The 13,769-nt window shown below is 34.8% G+C and overlaps 1 protein-coding gene across 1 annotated transcript; it reads left to right on the top strand.

Annotated features, from left to right (window-relative positions):
- Positions 1-5,381: 5,381 nt before the first annotated feature.
- On the top strand, positions 5,382-9,834 carry LOC147293042 (protein CYTOSOLIC ABA RECEPTOR KINASE 5-like). Its single transcript, XM_086231501.1, has 8 exons — positions 5,382-5,669; positions 6,274-6,451; positions 7,438-7,691; positions 7,804-7,930; positions 8,037-8,310; positions 8,868-9,000; positions 9,102-9,188; positions 9,412-9,834. The coding sequence occupies exons 2-8, from the start codon at positions 6,358-6,360 to the stop codon at positions 9,529-9,531; spliced, it is 1,089 nt and encodes a 362-aa protein (XP_086087627.1). The 5' UTR covers positions 5,382-5,669; positions 6,274-6,357; the 3' UTR covers positions 9,532-9,834.
- Positions 9,835-13,769: the final 3,935 nt, after the last annotated feature.

Raw genomic sequence — 13,769 nt, 5'->3', positions numbered from 1 at the left:
GGTCATGAGTTCGAATCCTAGCATGTGCAAAAAACATCTTACAATTTTTTTATTCAATATATATAACTTTTATATAATATATAATAAATAAGAATGCTTTAAATCTAACTGGTTAGCAAGTTAATATAAAACTAACTACTCTATTGGGACTACCGCACAATTTAATCTTAAAATCTGAACTATCCATCTTTGGGCCCACCGCACAATTTAATTTCAAAATCTAAACCATCTAGTTTTTAGGTCCTACTTCAAAGATCATCTCTATAAAAAATCTCCAAAATCAGAAGTCATTTAGCTATTTGATTATTATAATAGCTATTTATATGCTTTTATCAAAAACAATAGTCATCTATTTATTTGATCACAATTTGATAACTAAATGATTTCCGATTTAGTTGATTTTCTGCAATGATGATCTTTGAAATATGACTTAAAAATTGTACTGTTTGGATTATGAGATTAGTTATATGGTAAGCCTAAAAGCATGGTTAGTTTCATATTAACTTGCTAATCAGTTAGCTTTAAAGCACTACTCATATAATAAAATATATAAATATATATAAATAGTCTAGTCCGGTCTGGTTTTCTTGGTCAACCCGATTCTATCTACCATTCTGTATGTTTTTTGTTAATTAATGGAGAAATTTGAAATGTTTTATAGTTTGTGGACCAACTTGAAATGAACCCTATAGTTAATGGGAAAATTTGAAATGTTTTATAGTTTGTGGACTAACTTGAAATGAACTCTATGGTTGGTGGATGTAAATGTACTTGAATTTTTTTTTAATTTTTTTTCTTCTTTTAGTTTTGTTTTGAACAATCGTACGGCGAATTAAAATCAAGCAAAGAGAAACATGGTGAGTTCAAAGAAATAGAACTAGAAGAGCTAAAGCAATGGAGGACTAGGAGTACAGCTTTAGTGAAAATTGATCAAAAACAGATAAGAAGATGAACAAAACATGAGACCTTGCTCACGAATTTCGGAAAACACAATAAAGGCGAGATCACCTTTCTAGAGAGTGAGACGGTAGGCCGCATCGTTAGTAATTCTAACTATAAAGACCAAGATTGATACAATTGACAATTTGACACCATAAAATCCAAGTGAAACCTTGCAAGGCCAAACTATAGAAATGTTTTTAAAGGACCAAAATTGATTATGAATCTACACTGTAAAATGACATAATTTTTATTAATTAATATGGGATCATCAGTAGAGAAGGGATTAGTAGAGGATTCAAATCCAAAATGTTTAAAGGACCAAAATTAAGGGATACCCATTTTGGAAGCATAAAAGTTAAAAAAGGAAAATTTTAGCAAAAGAACTTTAACTATACCATGTTTTACAGTTAAGGAATCCGATTTCATTTTGTTCCAATTTAGGACTATAATTAAATGTTAGTCTCAATTAAGAAATTTATGTCAAATATTGATTTATATGTGACACGTAGACATGCAAGTCTGCACCTCCCTCTCCTCCACTCCTAATCTCTCTCTCTCTCTCTCTCTCTCTCTCTCTCTCTCTCTCTCTCTCTCTCTCCTCCACAATTGGCGACAACAAACAACAACATCGAGTTTTTTAATTTAATTTTGGGGGTGGATCCATGACACATAATTTTTTACACAAGTTTTGACTCAAGTTTTCAATGGAACTCACTCTATATAGGATTTTAACGATCCGAATCATCTATTTTTTAGGTCTCTATTAAAATATCATCCTTACAAAAAATTAGGTAAATTTTATATGGTAAATAGTTTTCAATTTGTCTAATTGTTTACAAAGATGATCTTTTAATAGAGAACTAAAAAATAAACGGTTCAAATCGTTAAAATTTTAAATGAAGTGGGCCTCATTAAAAACTTGTGTAAAAAACATAGATCCTTCTCCTTTAATTTTTTGTTGGTAAACAACATTGAGTTATTGAGGCATTAACAGAGAGAGAAAAGAGGAGAGATTCAGTTGGATTCTGTTTTTGTTTTGGCGTTCAGTTATTCACCCAATTCCCAATTGTTAACCAAACTCTTATCTCTCTCATTTACTCACCCATTCTCATCTCATATAGATATAATAACCTCTTACAACAACAAAAATCCTAATTCCCAAACAAAAACCCATCCTTCAAATTCATCCATACCCATCAATCACAGCCGGTACTACAACCCCATTCTGGCGATGAGCACACCGTCACCATTTTATATATATATATATTAGTTCTATTTTTTTATAATTCTTTTAATTTTATTTTTTAAATTATTTTTTATGTAAATAGACGTTTTTACCTTTAAAATTGGTCACATATTTGGCACGTGACTGATTTTTTAGGGAAGTTATAACATAATTGACAGAAATTCTTGATTGAAATAAATCGTTAATAATAGTCCTTAATTGGAACAAAATAAAATCAGAATCCTCAACTGCAAAACAAAGTATAGTTAGAGTTCTTTTGTTAAAATTTTCCCAAATTGAAACTATTACAATTAATTCCAAGACCTCTCATAACTAATTAATTGGGATTTTTATTTGCATCGGTGAAGAAGCGTTAGAGCCACTACTTAGGCCTTCTACTATGGGAAGATCCAAATTTTGTGACCCAAAACTCATTTTGGGTCCTAAATAGTGTTGAGACTCATTTCTCACTGCAATGGTGTTGAGACCCAAAATGGGCCTCAATGTTTTATATCTATTTAAAATATGGCTAATATTGATTAAGTAATGTTTAATTTATAATTTAAAACTCAAATAATTATAAAAATTATACCACTGGTTTTATTTTAACGATATATATAAAACGACGATGACAATCTTGATATGAACGACGACAAATATTTAAAGAAAACCATACTAAACCAACTAAATGCTAGAACGAGTATATGAAATTAACAACAACAACACCCGACAACCGTTAAGAGTCCTCTCTAGCCAAGCCATCACTAAGGCTTCATCTTCAGCTACCACTCACGCATTTCCTCTAGGAGCCATGACAAAGTATTTTTTTGTGCAAATTTGGAAAAGAAAGGTTAGTGTTTGTGATGAAAAACTATGAGTGTTGTATGAGATATATAGACTCATTTGAGAATATAGTCGTTGGAGGGTTTGGGGAATTTTTTTGAAATTTTTTAGATTTTTTTAGATTTTTTAATGATTTATTAATTATTTGTTTTCAAAAAATAAAGGTGGTGCGATCTAGACCGTTGATTATCAATGGTCCTTTAATCTGGGCGATCCGTTCAAAACATGCATTAAAAAAAAAGGAACAAATGTCATTTAATGGTAGCCGTTGATCACCAACGGTCCTTTAATCGGGGCCATTGGTGAAACGCACGCATAGGGTGACGCACAGCAGATAGGCGAGGCCCACGCTGGCGCATGCGTTAGTCCGGCCTCCCACAGTCTCTCTCCTCCTGCAGCTGTCACGTGGGTGGGCCATCTTCATTTTGGGTCTCACACAAAATGGGTCACAATGTGACCCATATCTAAGTTACACTTTGGGTTTCAAGGGATTTTGGGTTACATTTAGTGGCAAGTTGTGACCATTTGGGACCCAAAATGGGTTTTGGATCACAAAATCTGGTTGCATAGTAGAAGGCCTTAGAGTTAGAGGTCCCTCATGCACCCTTGGTCAACTAAATTATGAAAGCTCTTGTGAATTAAACTCTAGGTCAACTACATAAACGGAAAGTGAGAAATAAAAATTAAAGTCAATGACTTAAGAAAAACCAATTGAAACCTTTTAGATCCATTTTTTCTCTTAGCCAAACTTAAATAGCAGGACCTTATAACTAAGAAGAATATTAAAGTGTCAATAATTATTAGTCTTGTGAATAACATCCACTTTTGAAAGATGGTCCTAAATTCAAATTTTATTGCCAAAAATTAAATTATAATAAAAAAATTCATCATTCTTAAAGTAAACAGGTGCAATAAATTAAATAAAAATAAAAAACAAGAAAGGGCATATGCCACCTGCAGTGCTTCACAAGAAATTAGAAAAAAATAGACCGAAATATGATATAATAAAAGTTATTAGAATCTAACCATACAAAACCACCAAACCCAAAAAGGTCCCAGAAACTCAAAAGCATACCGTCGGTCGGCAAAGTCTCCCACGTTCCTTCTCCTTTTTCCTACCGCCCAATCATTTCTTCATTGCAAAGATAATACCCAAAACAATAAATACAATAATAAAAGACGGAGAAAATAAGACCAAACAAGTCAATAAAAATAAACAAAAAGAAAGGAAAATATGTTTTAGTATTGTTGTACTCATTAAATTTATTCATAAAATAATATATTAATTCATGTGTTAGTAATTTGTTTGTAGAAAATAAATAGGTCTTAAAATGGACCTACATTCATTAGCATTGTAATATGTGTTAATATCTAAAACCTTAAATTCTAAATTTATAAACTTGTTCTTCACCCACATTATAAAATGTAAATTAAGTAACTCGACCTGATGATTTTATAGTCATATATAATAATTTTTTATATATTGAAATAGATTTGGTAATCCTAATAGTACTCCTTTTGTCACAATCACCATGTAAATAAATTTGGTAATCCTAATAGTACTCATTTTGTTTACCAAATTTTATTCATATAACAGTGTTTTATTTATACAAATTTTGGAAAAAATCATAATTTTTTTCTTAAATTTTACTCACCAAATGAATAAATTATTTTGTATAACCGATACACTGTCACGTGATATAACCAATACATTTATTATATATGGGTGGACACGTGGATTAGTTACATCATATAATGATATATCAGTTATACCATGGGTGTACACATGTTAGGGCGAGTGTAGGCAATTAACCCTACTCCCCTGTTTTCCCAACCCATTAAAATCTCATGCTCTTTAAATATTTTTATGATGTTTTCTTGAGAGATGGGGGCAACCTATTTGTTGAAATGCCTCAATGAAGGAGCAACCAGGGCAAGCATCAAGCTAATTATTTTTTTAAAACTTTTTGATGTCGGAAATATTAGTCAATGTCTATTGTCTTGCCCCGATGAAGAAAAATTTCTAGGTTCGGATTTTATACCCAATAATTTTTCCACCAAATAATGTAATAATGTTTTATTTATTTAAATTTAGGTATATTCTAATTTTCTATTTTTAAGAAATAAAATATTACATATGCACCCACAAAATATTTGATAAAACAAGCTGAAAAACAAAACAAATTTAAGGGAGGAAAAACAAGAAAAAGAGAGACATTTGTAGAAGTGAAAAAAAAGGAATGTGGGACATTTGTATCATTGTGTGGAGAAAAATTGATGGTTCTAGAGAGATAAAGCGAGAGAAAACTACTCCTTTTAGAGAGAGAAGTGGACATTTTCTATAAATAAAATAATGATGAGAAGTATATCTATCTGTCTATCTGAGCTTTGTTGATTTGCGTCGCCACTCCGCGTTGCCTCTCTGTCTCTCTTTCCTTTTCTTTCTTTTGTATTTTCTCTCACAACAACACAACGACACCGAACAAACAAACCCAAAACAGAAGAAGAACCCAACCTCCCCACCCCTAAAACCAACAACAACAGCCAAAGCCCTTTCGAATCCTACCTGTCTCTTTGGCCTCACAAACCCTAAGACAGCGAGAGAGAGAGAGAGAGGAGAGAGAGGAGAGCAAAGACAGAGAGAGATAAACAAAGAGAGGTAGTTTTTCGTTTTCATCCTTTGTATTATTTAATGCTCTTGTTGTGATCTGGGGGTCTAATTTTTCTTTCCCAATTTGGTTCTCATCCCTTTTCTCTCTCTCATTTTCGCAATCTCTTGCCTCAATTCGATTCTGACTCTTGTTTCTTTTTGTAATTGTTGTTTCTTTTTCCAAATTGGGGGTTAATTTCGTTTGTTAATTTTGAGATTCTTTGGTTAATTTGGGGAATTGGGATCAATTCCTTTCTGGGATTTTGTTTTTGTTTTGGATTTTGATTGCTTTTTGGTATAATTGTGAATTTGAATTTGTGTATAATCTTGATGGAGGGCAAAGACTGCCATCGGCGTGGTTTATTGGTAAGAATAATGGGTCTCTCTTATTTAATTGGATTGTTGATCTTTAGGAGAGGTATATGTACGCAATTATATTGTTTTGTATGCGATTTGGGTCAAATTTGATTGAATTTCTCTTGATTGTTTTCTGTTTTGAATGTTTATATATCATTTGATGCCATCGCCAGACATATGTGGGATTTTTCTTATTTTAGAATTTAATTATCATGCGATGATGTTGAATCTGGTCAAATTTTGTGGCACATTGCAGGCGCATGCCCCTCCCCCTGGTTACTTTGTACAATTGGAGAATACAACTGCTGACGACAATTTATATTTGAAGAAGAAAGTCAGGATGCGCAGGTGGCTTTGTTGTACTTGTCATGTTGAAGAGTCTTATCCATCAAACGAAAATGAACACCTGAAGAGCCCAAAGAATTATGCAGATGGTACTTTTTCCTGACTTGCCTTCATTATTTTGAAAACATTCCTGTAATTGAAAAAAGATCATCATTGTAAAAAGCTGAGATACTTTGTTGTATTATATGGATCTCAACTTTTGAGCATAAGTAGGCAGGTATACAATCTGTGAATCGAATGAAGCCTGTAAAAATTAATGCTGTTAAAGATCTCCTATGGTATATTGGACAAGTGTCTGCATGTGAGTGCATTCATGTGTGTCTGTCTCTTGATTTTTCCTTGTTTAGACAATCTTATTTAACTAAGTTCATAAAGGAAATTTTGAGGAGTTATTGGTTGTCCAATTTAAGTTGGATACTTGGAGAAATTTTTTGTATGGGAAATTTTAGTGTTCTCTCTCATATGAAATGCGTTCAATTCTTTAATTGATTTGTGAAGCTGCTAATGAAGTACTGGAACAGTTCCAATAGAAAGGTCTCTGTTTATACCATATGATTCTTTTGTGTTTTTATTCCTTTAAATTTTTTTTTTTTTTTTTTTCCTGTTATCATCTTCAATTGCTTAATTTATATGCAGAAATTCTAATATTCCCTTTTCAATGTTTTTTTGATAGGAAATGCTTCATTTAAAATTAGATCCTTCAAAGATTTTTTTCTCTGAGTAGTTTAGTGTTATCTGAAATAAGAAATATCTTCTTATTTGTTAATTATTTTTTGAAACTACCAATGTAGTATTGGAACAAGTGTCAATAGAAGGGCTGCCGCCTTTTTAGTTTTTGAAACTTGTTTACTATTACCTTCTGTCATTGTTTGATATATATATGTATTTGAATGTACATCAAAATAGGATTAAATATGTAACAAGTTCTGGTAAGTTTATTTAGTAACATTCTTGGGGCTCTAACTTTTTTGCTTTTGTTCAAATCTGGTCATATTAGTGAAGATCATTCCAGCATCATTTTTTTTTTCTTCTTGACTTTTTAATTATTTTTTTGCCCATCTATGTGCATTTTTAGGGTACCAAAAGGGCTCTAAGGTGTCGGCTCCTGTAAAATCTGATGTACAGAAGGCAGCACCGCCTATTGAAGTGCCTCCATTGTCTCTGGAGGAGCTGAAAGAGAAGACTGACAATTTTGGATCTAAGTCATTGATTGGTGAAGGATCATATGGGAGGGTATATTTTGCAAGCATGAATGATGGTAAAGCTGTTGCCGTGAAGAAGCTTGACGTGTCATCTGAGCCGGAGTCAAATGTTGAGTTTTTGACCCAGGTCTGTTTGCAACTCTATTACTTGAAAAATACTTGTATCAAATTTGGCTGTTTGATATATGACTAGTGGTTTGTTAGTGTATCTGACTCTTTCTTCTCATATTTTCTTTAAGGTTTCCATGGTTTCTAGACTGAAGCACGATAATCTTGTCGAGTTGCTTGGTTACTGTGTTGACGGAAATCTACGTGTGCTTGCTTATGAGTTTGCGACGATGGGATCTCTACACGACATATTGCATGGTCTGTAAAACCATCTTGTCCTTTTAATTTACACTTCAGATTCACTTCATTTGAAATTTCCTTGTAGAAATTAGAATACACTATTTGAATGTGAGTGCAATTATAGGTAGAAAGGGAGTTCAGGGGGCGCAGCCAGGTCCAACACTTGACTGGATGCAGCGGGTGAGAATTGCAGTTGATGCAGCTAGGGGGTTGGAGTACTTGCATGAGAAGGTTCAACCTGCTATTATACATAGAGATATCAGATCTAGTAATGTGCTTCTCTTTGAGGATTTCAAAGCCAAGATAGCAGATTTTAATCTTTCGAATCAGGCTCCTGATATGGCTGCTCGCCTTCATTCCACTCGAGTTTTGGGAACATTTGGTTATCATGCTCCAGAGTAATGCTTCTGAATTCCTTTTGACGTTTTCTTATCATTAGCTCCTTTTCTTTTTATATGATTTTGTCAGTTTCATATAAAAAATCATATATTTTATAGTTTACATAAGATTGGTTAGAAGCTGTGTTAATGCAGTATGCTCTCCTTTTATAAAAATGCGTTTAGTACTATATAACCAATGATCTGCCATAATTCCTATTTGAGTTCCTTTTGGTTCATATTGAATGTTTTTCACCTTTTCGATAAAAAACAATCGAAGTATTCTTTACCGAAAAAAAAATTTTGAAGTATTGTGCATTTTAGTGGCAGGAATTAGCCCTTGAGCAAATGAGGGAGGAATATTTCTGTTGAATAAATTTTGTATAGATGGCATTTGATGGATCCTGTTTGCAGTTCTCCTGTAGTCTTATTATGGAGTTATACAATTGTCTCTGTTGCAAAATGAAAACTAGTGATTGGAAAAATAAGTAAATAAATAAAGCTCTAGTAAGTATGGGAACAGAAACCTAGTATAGCTATAGATCATAATTAATTGAATTTTCAAAATTGTTCTGCAGGTATGCAATGACTGGTCAATTGACACAGAAGAGTGATGTGTACAGCTTTGGGGTGGTTCTTCTAGAGCTTCTGACTGGAAGGAAACCTGTCGATCATACAATGCCACGTGGACAGCAGAGTCTGGTTACTTGGGTGAGTCTTATCTGCTTGCTTCTTTGAGAAATTTTCCATTCTTTTCTACCAGTTTTCTTTTGCATTTAGTTTGACCCGATATATACCCTCCTTTTCTTAAGGCTACTCCAAGATTGAGTGAAGACAAAGTTAAACAATGTGTAGATCCAAAGCTAAAGGGAGAATATCCTCCTAAAGGAGTTGCAAAGGTCTCTCTCTCTCTCTCTCTCTCTCTCTCTCTCTCTCTCACACACACACACACACACACACACAGAGTTGCGTTTGCACGCAAACACACAGACCCACATGCGCAAACCCAACTGTCCACCCGTATGCATAAGTGCAAGTTTATCCATTATCAGGTGTGCTCACACAGTATTTTTTTAGTTAGAATTAGCAGCTGACAATGTGGTTTTCATTTTGTTGATGCAGCTGGCAGCTGTGGCAGCATTGTGTGTGCAATATGAATCTGAGTTCCGGCCAAATATGAGCATTGTTGTCAAGGCACTTCAACCGCTTCTGAAGCCACCTCAACCGGCTGCAGAGTCATGAAGCAAGTGCCTCAACTTTCCTTCTGCTGGAATTTCCGCTTCCTTCAAACATTCTGGTTTCAATTGCCTGCAGATTTCTTCATAAGCTTTCTATATATAAATATTTTTTTAATTTTTCGCATATGAGATTGGATGGGTAGGATTGGTTTTGGCCAATTTCCATGTCATTGTTAAGTTCTGTATGTTGCTGGAACCGAATCTTGGTGTCTAATTTTTCAGTCATAAATTGACTTGGGGGTAGGTTGTGAGGTGGATATATTTGTCACTGAATAACTTCTTTGTTATTAATTGAGGCCTTCATGTATGTTTTGTAATGTAAAATGAAGTCTTTGAAACTTACTATAGGGCGAGTAAGGCTGTGAATGGTCTCCACCTAGCTGGAAAGTTTCACTCAGTTTTAGGTTACTTATCATCGAAGTATTTGATGTAAAAAATGTCATTTAAAACTGGGGTTGGGTCGGTTTGGCTTGTTTTAGGGTTAAATCGTGAACTGAACTGATTACAAAGAATCGGTTTGGTTTGGTTAAAAATATTCACATTCGAACCAAACCTACACCTTGTCGGTTCCATCAATTTGGCTAGTAGAAACGTGAAAGGGACTGGCACTTCTCAAAAGTATCCTGCACTTTTTATTTTTATTTTTAAAACTAATTTTATAATTTAAATTGCCAACGCTGCCCTCACTTCTAGTTAACGTGTTCCATCCCTTTTTTTGCCCGTACATTTCTTCTCTCTCTCTTTCATTTCATGGAACCTAGAATTCTCTCTTCAAGTTCCCTCTCCTTCTGGATATGAGATTTGAGTAAAATTGTCTCCTTCTACTCTCTTTTTGTTCCTTTATCCAAATAAAAAATTTAATTTCTTTTTGTTCTATCCTAAAGTAAACCAAAGCATGGATACCCAAGACCATATTTCGGAAAAAATTGAAACTGTTGTTTGATTTCCGAAATCAAACAATAGATTGTTAATTTTGTCAAAACATAACAAGTTTTCTTAAAAATTGTGCAAGGATGCCATGCATATATATTCTAGGCTATTGGGCTGTGCGTGTTAGAAACTGTATACATTGTTCAACCACTCAAGTTTTAGCTTCTTTTCTCCAAGAACTCTATGAAGCTAACATTGCCATGATCACTACGGCAATCAACTTTTACTAATAAAAAAAATTAAAAAAAAGGATACCGCAGTCAAGTTTTACTAATAAAAAAAATAAAAGATACCAAGTTTTAGTTACAGTACCACAAAGAGAAAGGAAAAGATTATGGGTCGTTGGTTTTTCATTTCTGAGTTTTGAGAAATGATAGAGAAGGAGAATGACAAGTTAGTGGCCAAAAAAAATCTTAAACTTTTAATTCTATTGAATGGTTAGGCAAAAAATACAAGTCAAAGTAAGTGAGAGCACTATTATCAATCAAATTGATTAAATTAATTAAAAAAATTTTAAAGTTAAAGAGGAGTGCAAAATGACTTTTGGGGAGTGCCAATAACAGCTCCTTAAGTGAAATTAGGCTAATTGGCAGAAACTCAATAAGTGAAAACAGCAAGAAATTCAATAAGTGAACTCAGCAATTGCTTCAATAAGTGAACTCAGAAATTCAATAAGCAGAAATTCAGTAAGAGAACTCGGCAAGAACTCAACTAGAAATTCAATAAGTGAAAACACCACACTTTTAACTTTTAAGAACTCAGCAATTAGGCTAATTAGCAGCGTACAGATGTGCTTAAAAGTGTATAATACTGAAAAGGAATTCAAAATCATACTTGATGAGAGAAATTCAATAACCCCCAAAAAACGAAATTAGGGTTTGCTGAGTTCCTTTGAACCCCCAAAATGGAAATTGGGGGAATTAAAGAAGATGAAAATTGAAACTGAAAAAAGAGGAGGAAGACTCGCAGGGGACCAGGGGTGGGTTTCGATTTGGGGGAGGGAGAATGAGTGACAGAGTGAGGGAGAAATGGAGAATAAGATAGGGATACGGAGAGAGAGAGAGAGAGTGAGGGTGACGACAGAGGCGGAGAGACGGTCGGTTGGTGCTCGGGACAGGCGCAGGTGGGTTTCAATTTGAGAGGCATGAGAGAATAAGTGAAATGCGAGAATGAGAGGGTAAGTCAGCCAGTCAGGGACTCAGGGGTGGGTTGAGGGGAGATAATATCAAAACTAGGGTTGAGTTAGTTTGACCGGAAAATCAGCAACCGACCCGAAATCGAAAAAAACCAAAATCGAGACATCGATTTGTCAACCGAACCAAGAAGGTAGGTTTGGTTCCGGTTCTCAAACTCCAGAACCGTCAATAAACCGAACCGGGTATATAACACAAATCACCACCCTACCCTAATCTAACACTCTCATTTCTTGTTTGTGCGCCTCCACACCTCTCTCTCTCTCTCTCTCTCTCTCTCTCTCTCTCTCTCTCTCTTTGTGAAGCCATAATCTCCGAGCCTCGTCATCATCTCCGAGCCCCTCCATCATCTCCGAGCTTCGCAATCATCACGACCATGACTTTGCCATCAATCATCATCTCTTACAAACGCTCAAGATAGAGATAGGCTGAGAGCCAGCTTCAATTTCTGGAGAAGAACTTGTAGTGGCCGTTTTCGATCTCTCTCTCTCTTCTCCCTTTCTCTGCTGCAATCTCTCGCATGTGTTGCATCGCCTGTGTTTCTAGTCATGGCCCATTTCGAACTGATCCGACCGTGGGTGTCGGTTAGAATTTGGCCCATTCTGACCATGATCGGTTGGTTGGTGGTTTGGGCCTGGCGGTTCGGCAACCGAATCGAATCCAGACCTAATCAAAACAGCGTTGTTTCACATGAGCCACCGGTTCGATTTTCATGGTTTTTTGAAGATCAAAACTAAACTGAGCCTACCTTAGGGTCGGTTTGATTTTTCATAAAAAAAACTGACTTTTTCAGGTTGGTTCGTTCGGTTTTTCGATTTCCGAACCCACCCATATTTAAAACTAAGTTTGGATCCTCCATTATTTTTTTTGTATGTTAATCTTGTGCTTATATTTAAGATTATGTCCTTATAGACTTTTACCTATTTATTATTTTTAACACAATTCTAGATTTTCAACTCTAATTATCTCGTTTGATTACAAAAGAATAAACTAGAGGGTGAGGGAGGATTACTTGAAAGTTCTTAAATGGTTTAGTTTATCTTGACTTAAGGATTATGAGATCCTCTTTCAATAAAAAAAAAAAAAGAAAAGAGAAAGGTCTATAAGATCTTATGGTGTGACCGTGTGAGACGTGGATTGGGTTGAAAGTGTGTGAAAAAGGTTATTGCAATCTTCGATCTCCCTATCATTTAGGGTTAGAAAGTTATATTATGATTTATGGGATAAAAAGCTTTAATTCTACAATATTTTATTCAATTTGTTTTTTTTTGTGAGAGTATTAGGCCAAAAGGCTCAAAAAAGACAACAAATTAACTAAGTAATGGTCCTTGGCCTCAAACAATATTTTGACTTCCAGAATTTTTATAAATATTTTCACTTCACAAAATTAAATTTCTGAAAAATCAAATAATAACTGAAAAATATTTATCCAATTTCGAAAATTCATAATTCGTTCTCCCAAACTTCGATTCACACCAACTAAACATTAGGGGTGGGTCGGCAAATCGAAAAAGCTGAACCGCGACTGAAGAAACCGACCAGGAAAAAACTGTTTCGACGCGTTTCCGAACTAGGCGGTTGCAGTTGTTCCATCGATCCTACCACGCGGTTCACGGCAGCGGTCTGGAGTTTTCCAACCCGTCGGTTAACCGATTCGACCGACATATATATATATCACATTTCTTCTTTCATCTATCTCAGTCTCTCTTCTGTCTTTTTTCTCTTCTCTTTCTTCGCAACCCTCAGCCCTCACTCAATCACTACTCAGGTCTCTTTTATCAGACCAATAGACCAGTAGACCACCACCACCACGTCGTCCCTCTTATCTCATCCTCCTCTTTCCTCCAGTTCTCCTTCTCTTTCTCTCATCTGACTTTCTCTGACCTATCCAGTTATCCAGTTCTCCTTCTCCACATTGTGTCTCGGTGACTCCCTTCGATCTCATCTCTTCTCTCTTCTCTCTCTTCGATTTCCCTCTGTCTCTACTGTCTCTGAGTCTCTGTCAATCTAAGGCCACCACCCACATTTTGATTTAAACCTACAGAAAAAGGCTGAAAAGAACCCAAATTTTGGCAAAAAAAAGGCCCAATCACATGTTTAGTATGACTGCATTTTGAAC

Source organism: Dryas octopetala, chromosome 2, assembly GCF_963921425.1.
Source record: "Dryas octopetala chromosome 2, drDryOcto1.1, whole genome shotgun sequence".
NCBI classification, from domain to species: Eukaryota; Viridiplantae; Streptophyta; class Magnoliopsida; order Rosales; family Rosaceae; genus Dryas; species Dryas octopetala.
The sequence above is the reverse complement of the archived record's forward strand: the minus strand, read 5'-3'. Positions and strand labels throughout refer to the sequence as shown.

Excerpts from the sequence above, each read along its gene's own strand:
- LOC147293042 (XM_086231501.1), top strand. The coding sequence starts at position 6,358 with ATGCGCAGGTGGCTTTGTTGTACTTGTCATGTTGAAGAGTCTTATCCA. Across the intron at positions 8,311-8,867 it reads TTTGGTTATCATGCTCCAGA|GTATGCAATGACTGGTCAAT; the intron begins GTAATGCTTCTG and ends ATTGTTCTGCAG. Across the intron at positions 9,001-9,101 it reads AGCAGAGTCTGGTTACTTGG|GCTACTCCAAGATTGAGTGA; the intron begins GTGAGTCTTATC and ends CCTTTTCTTAAG.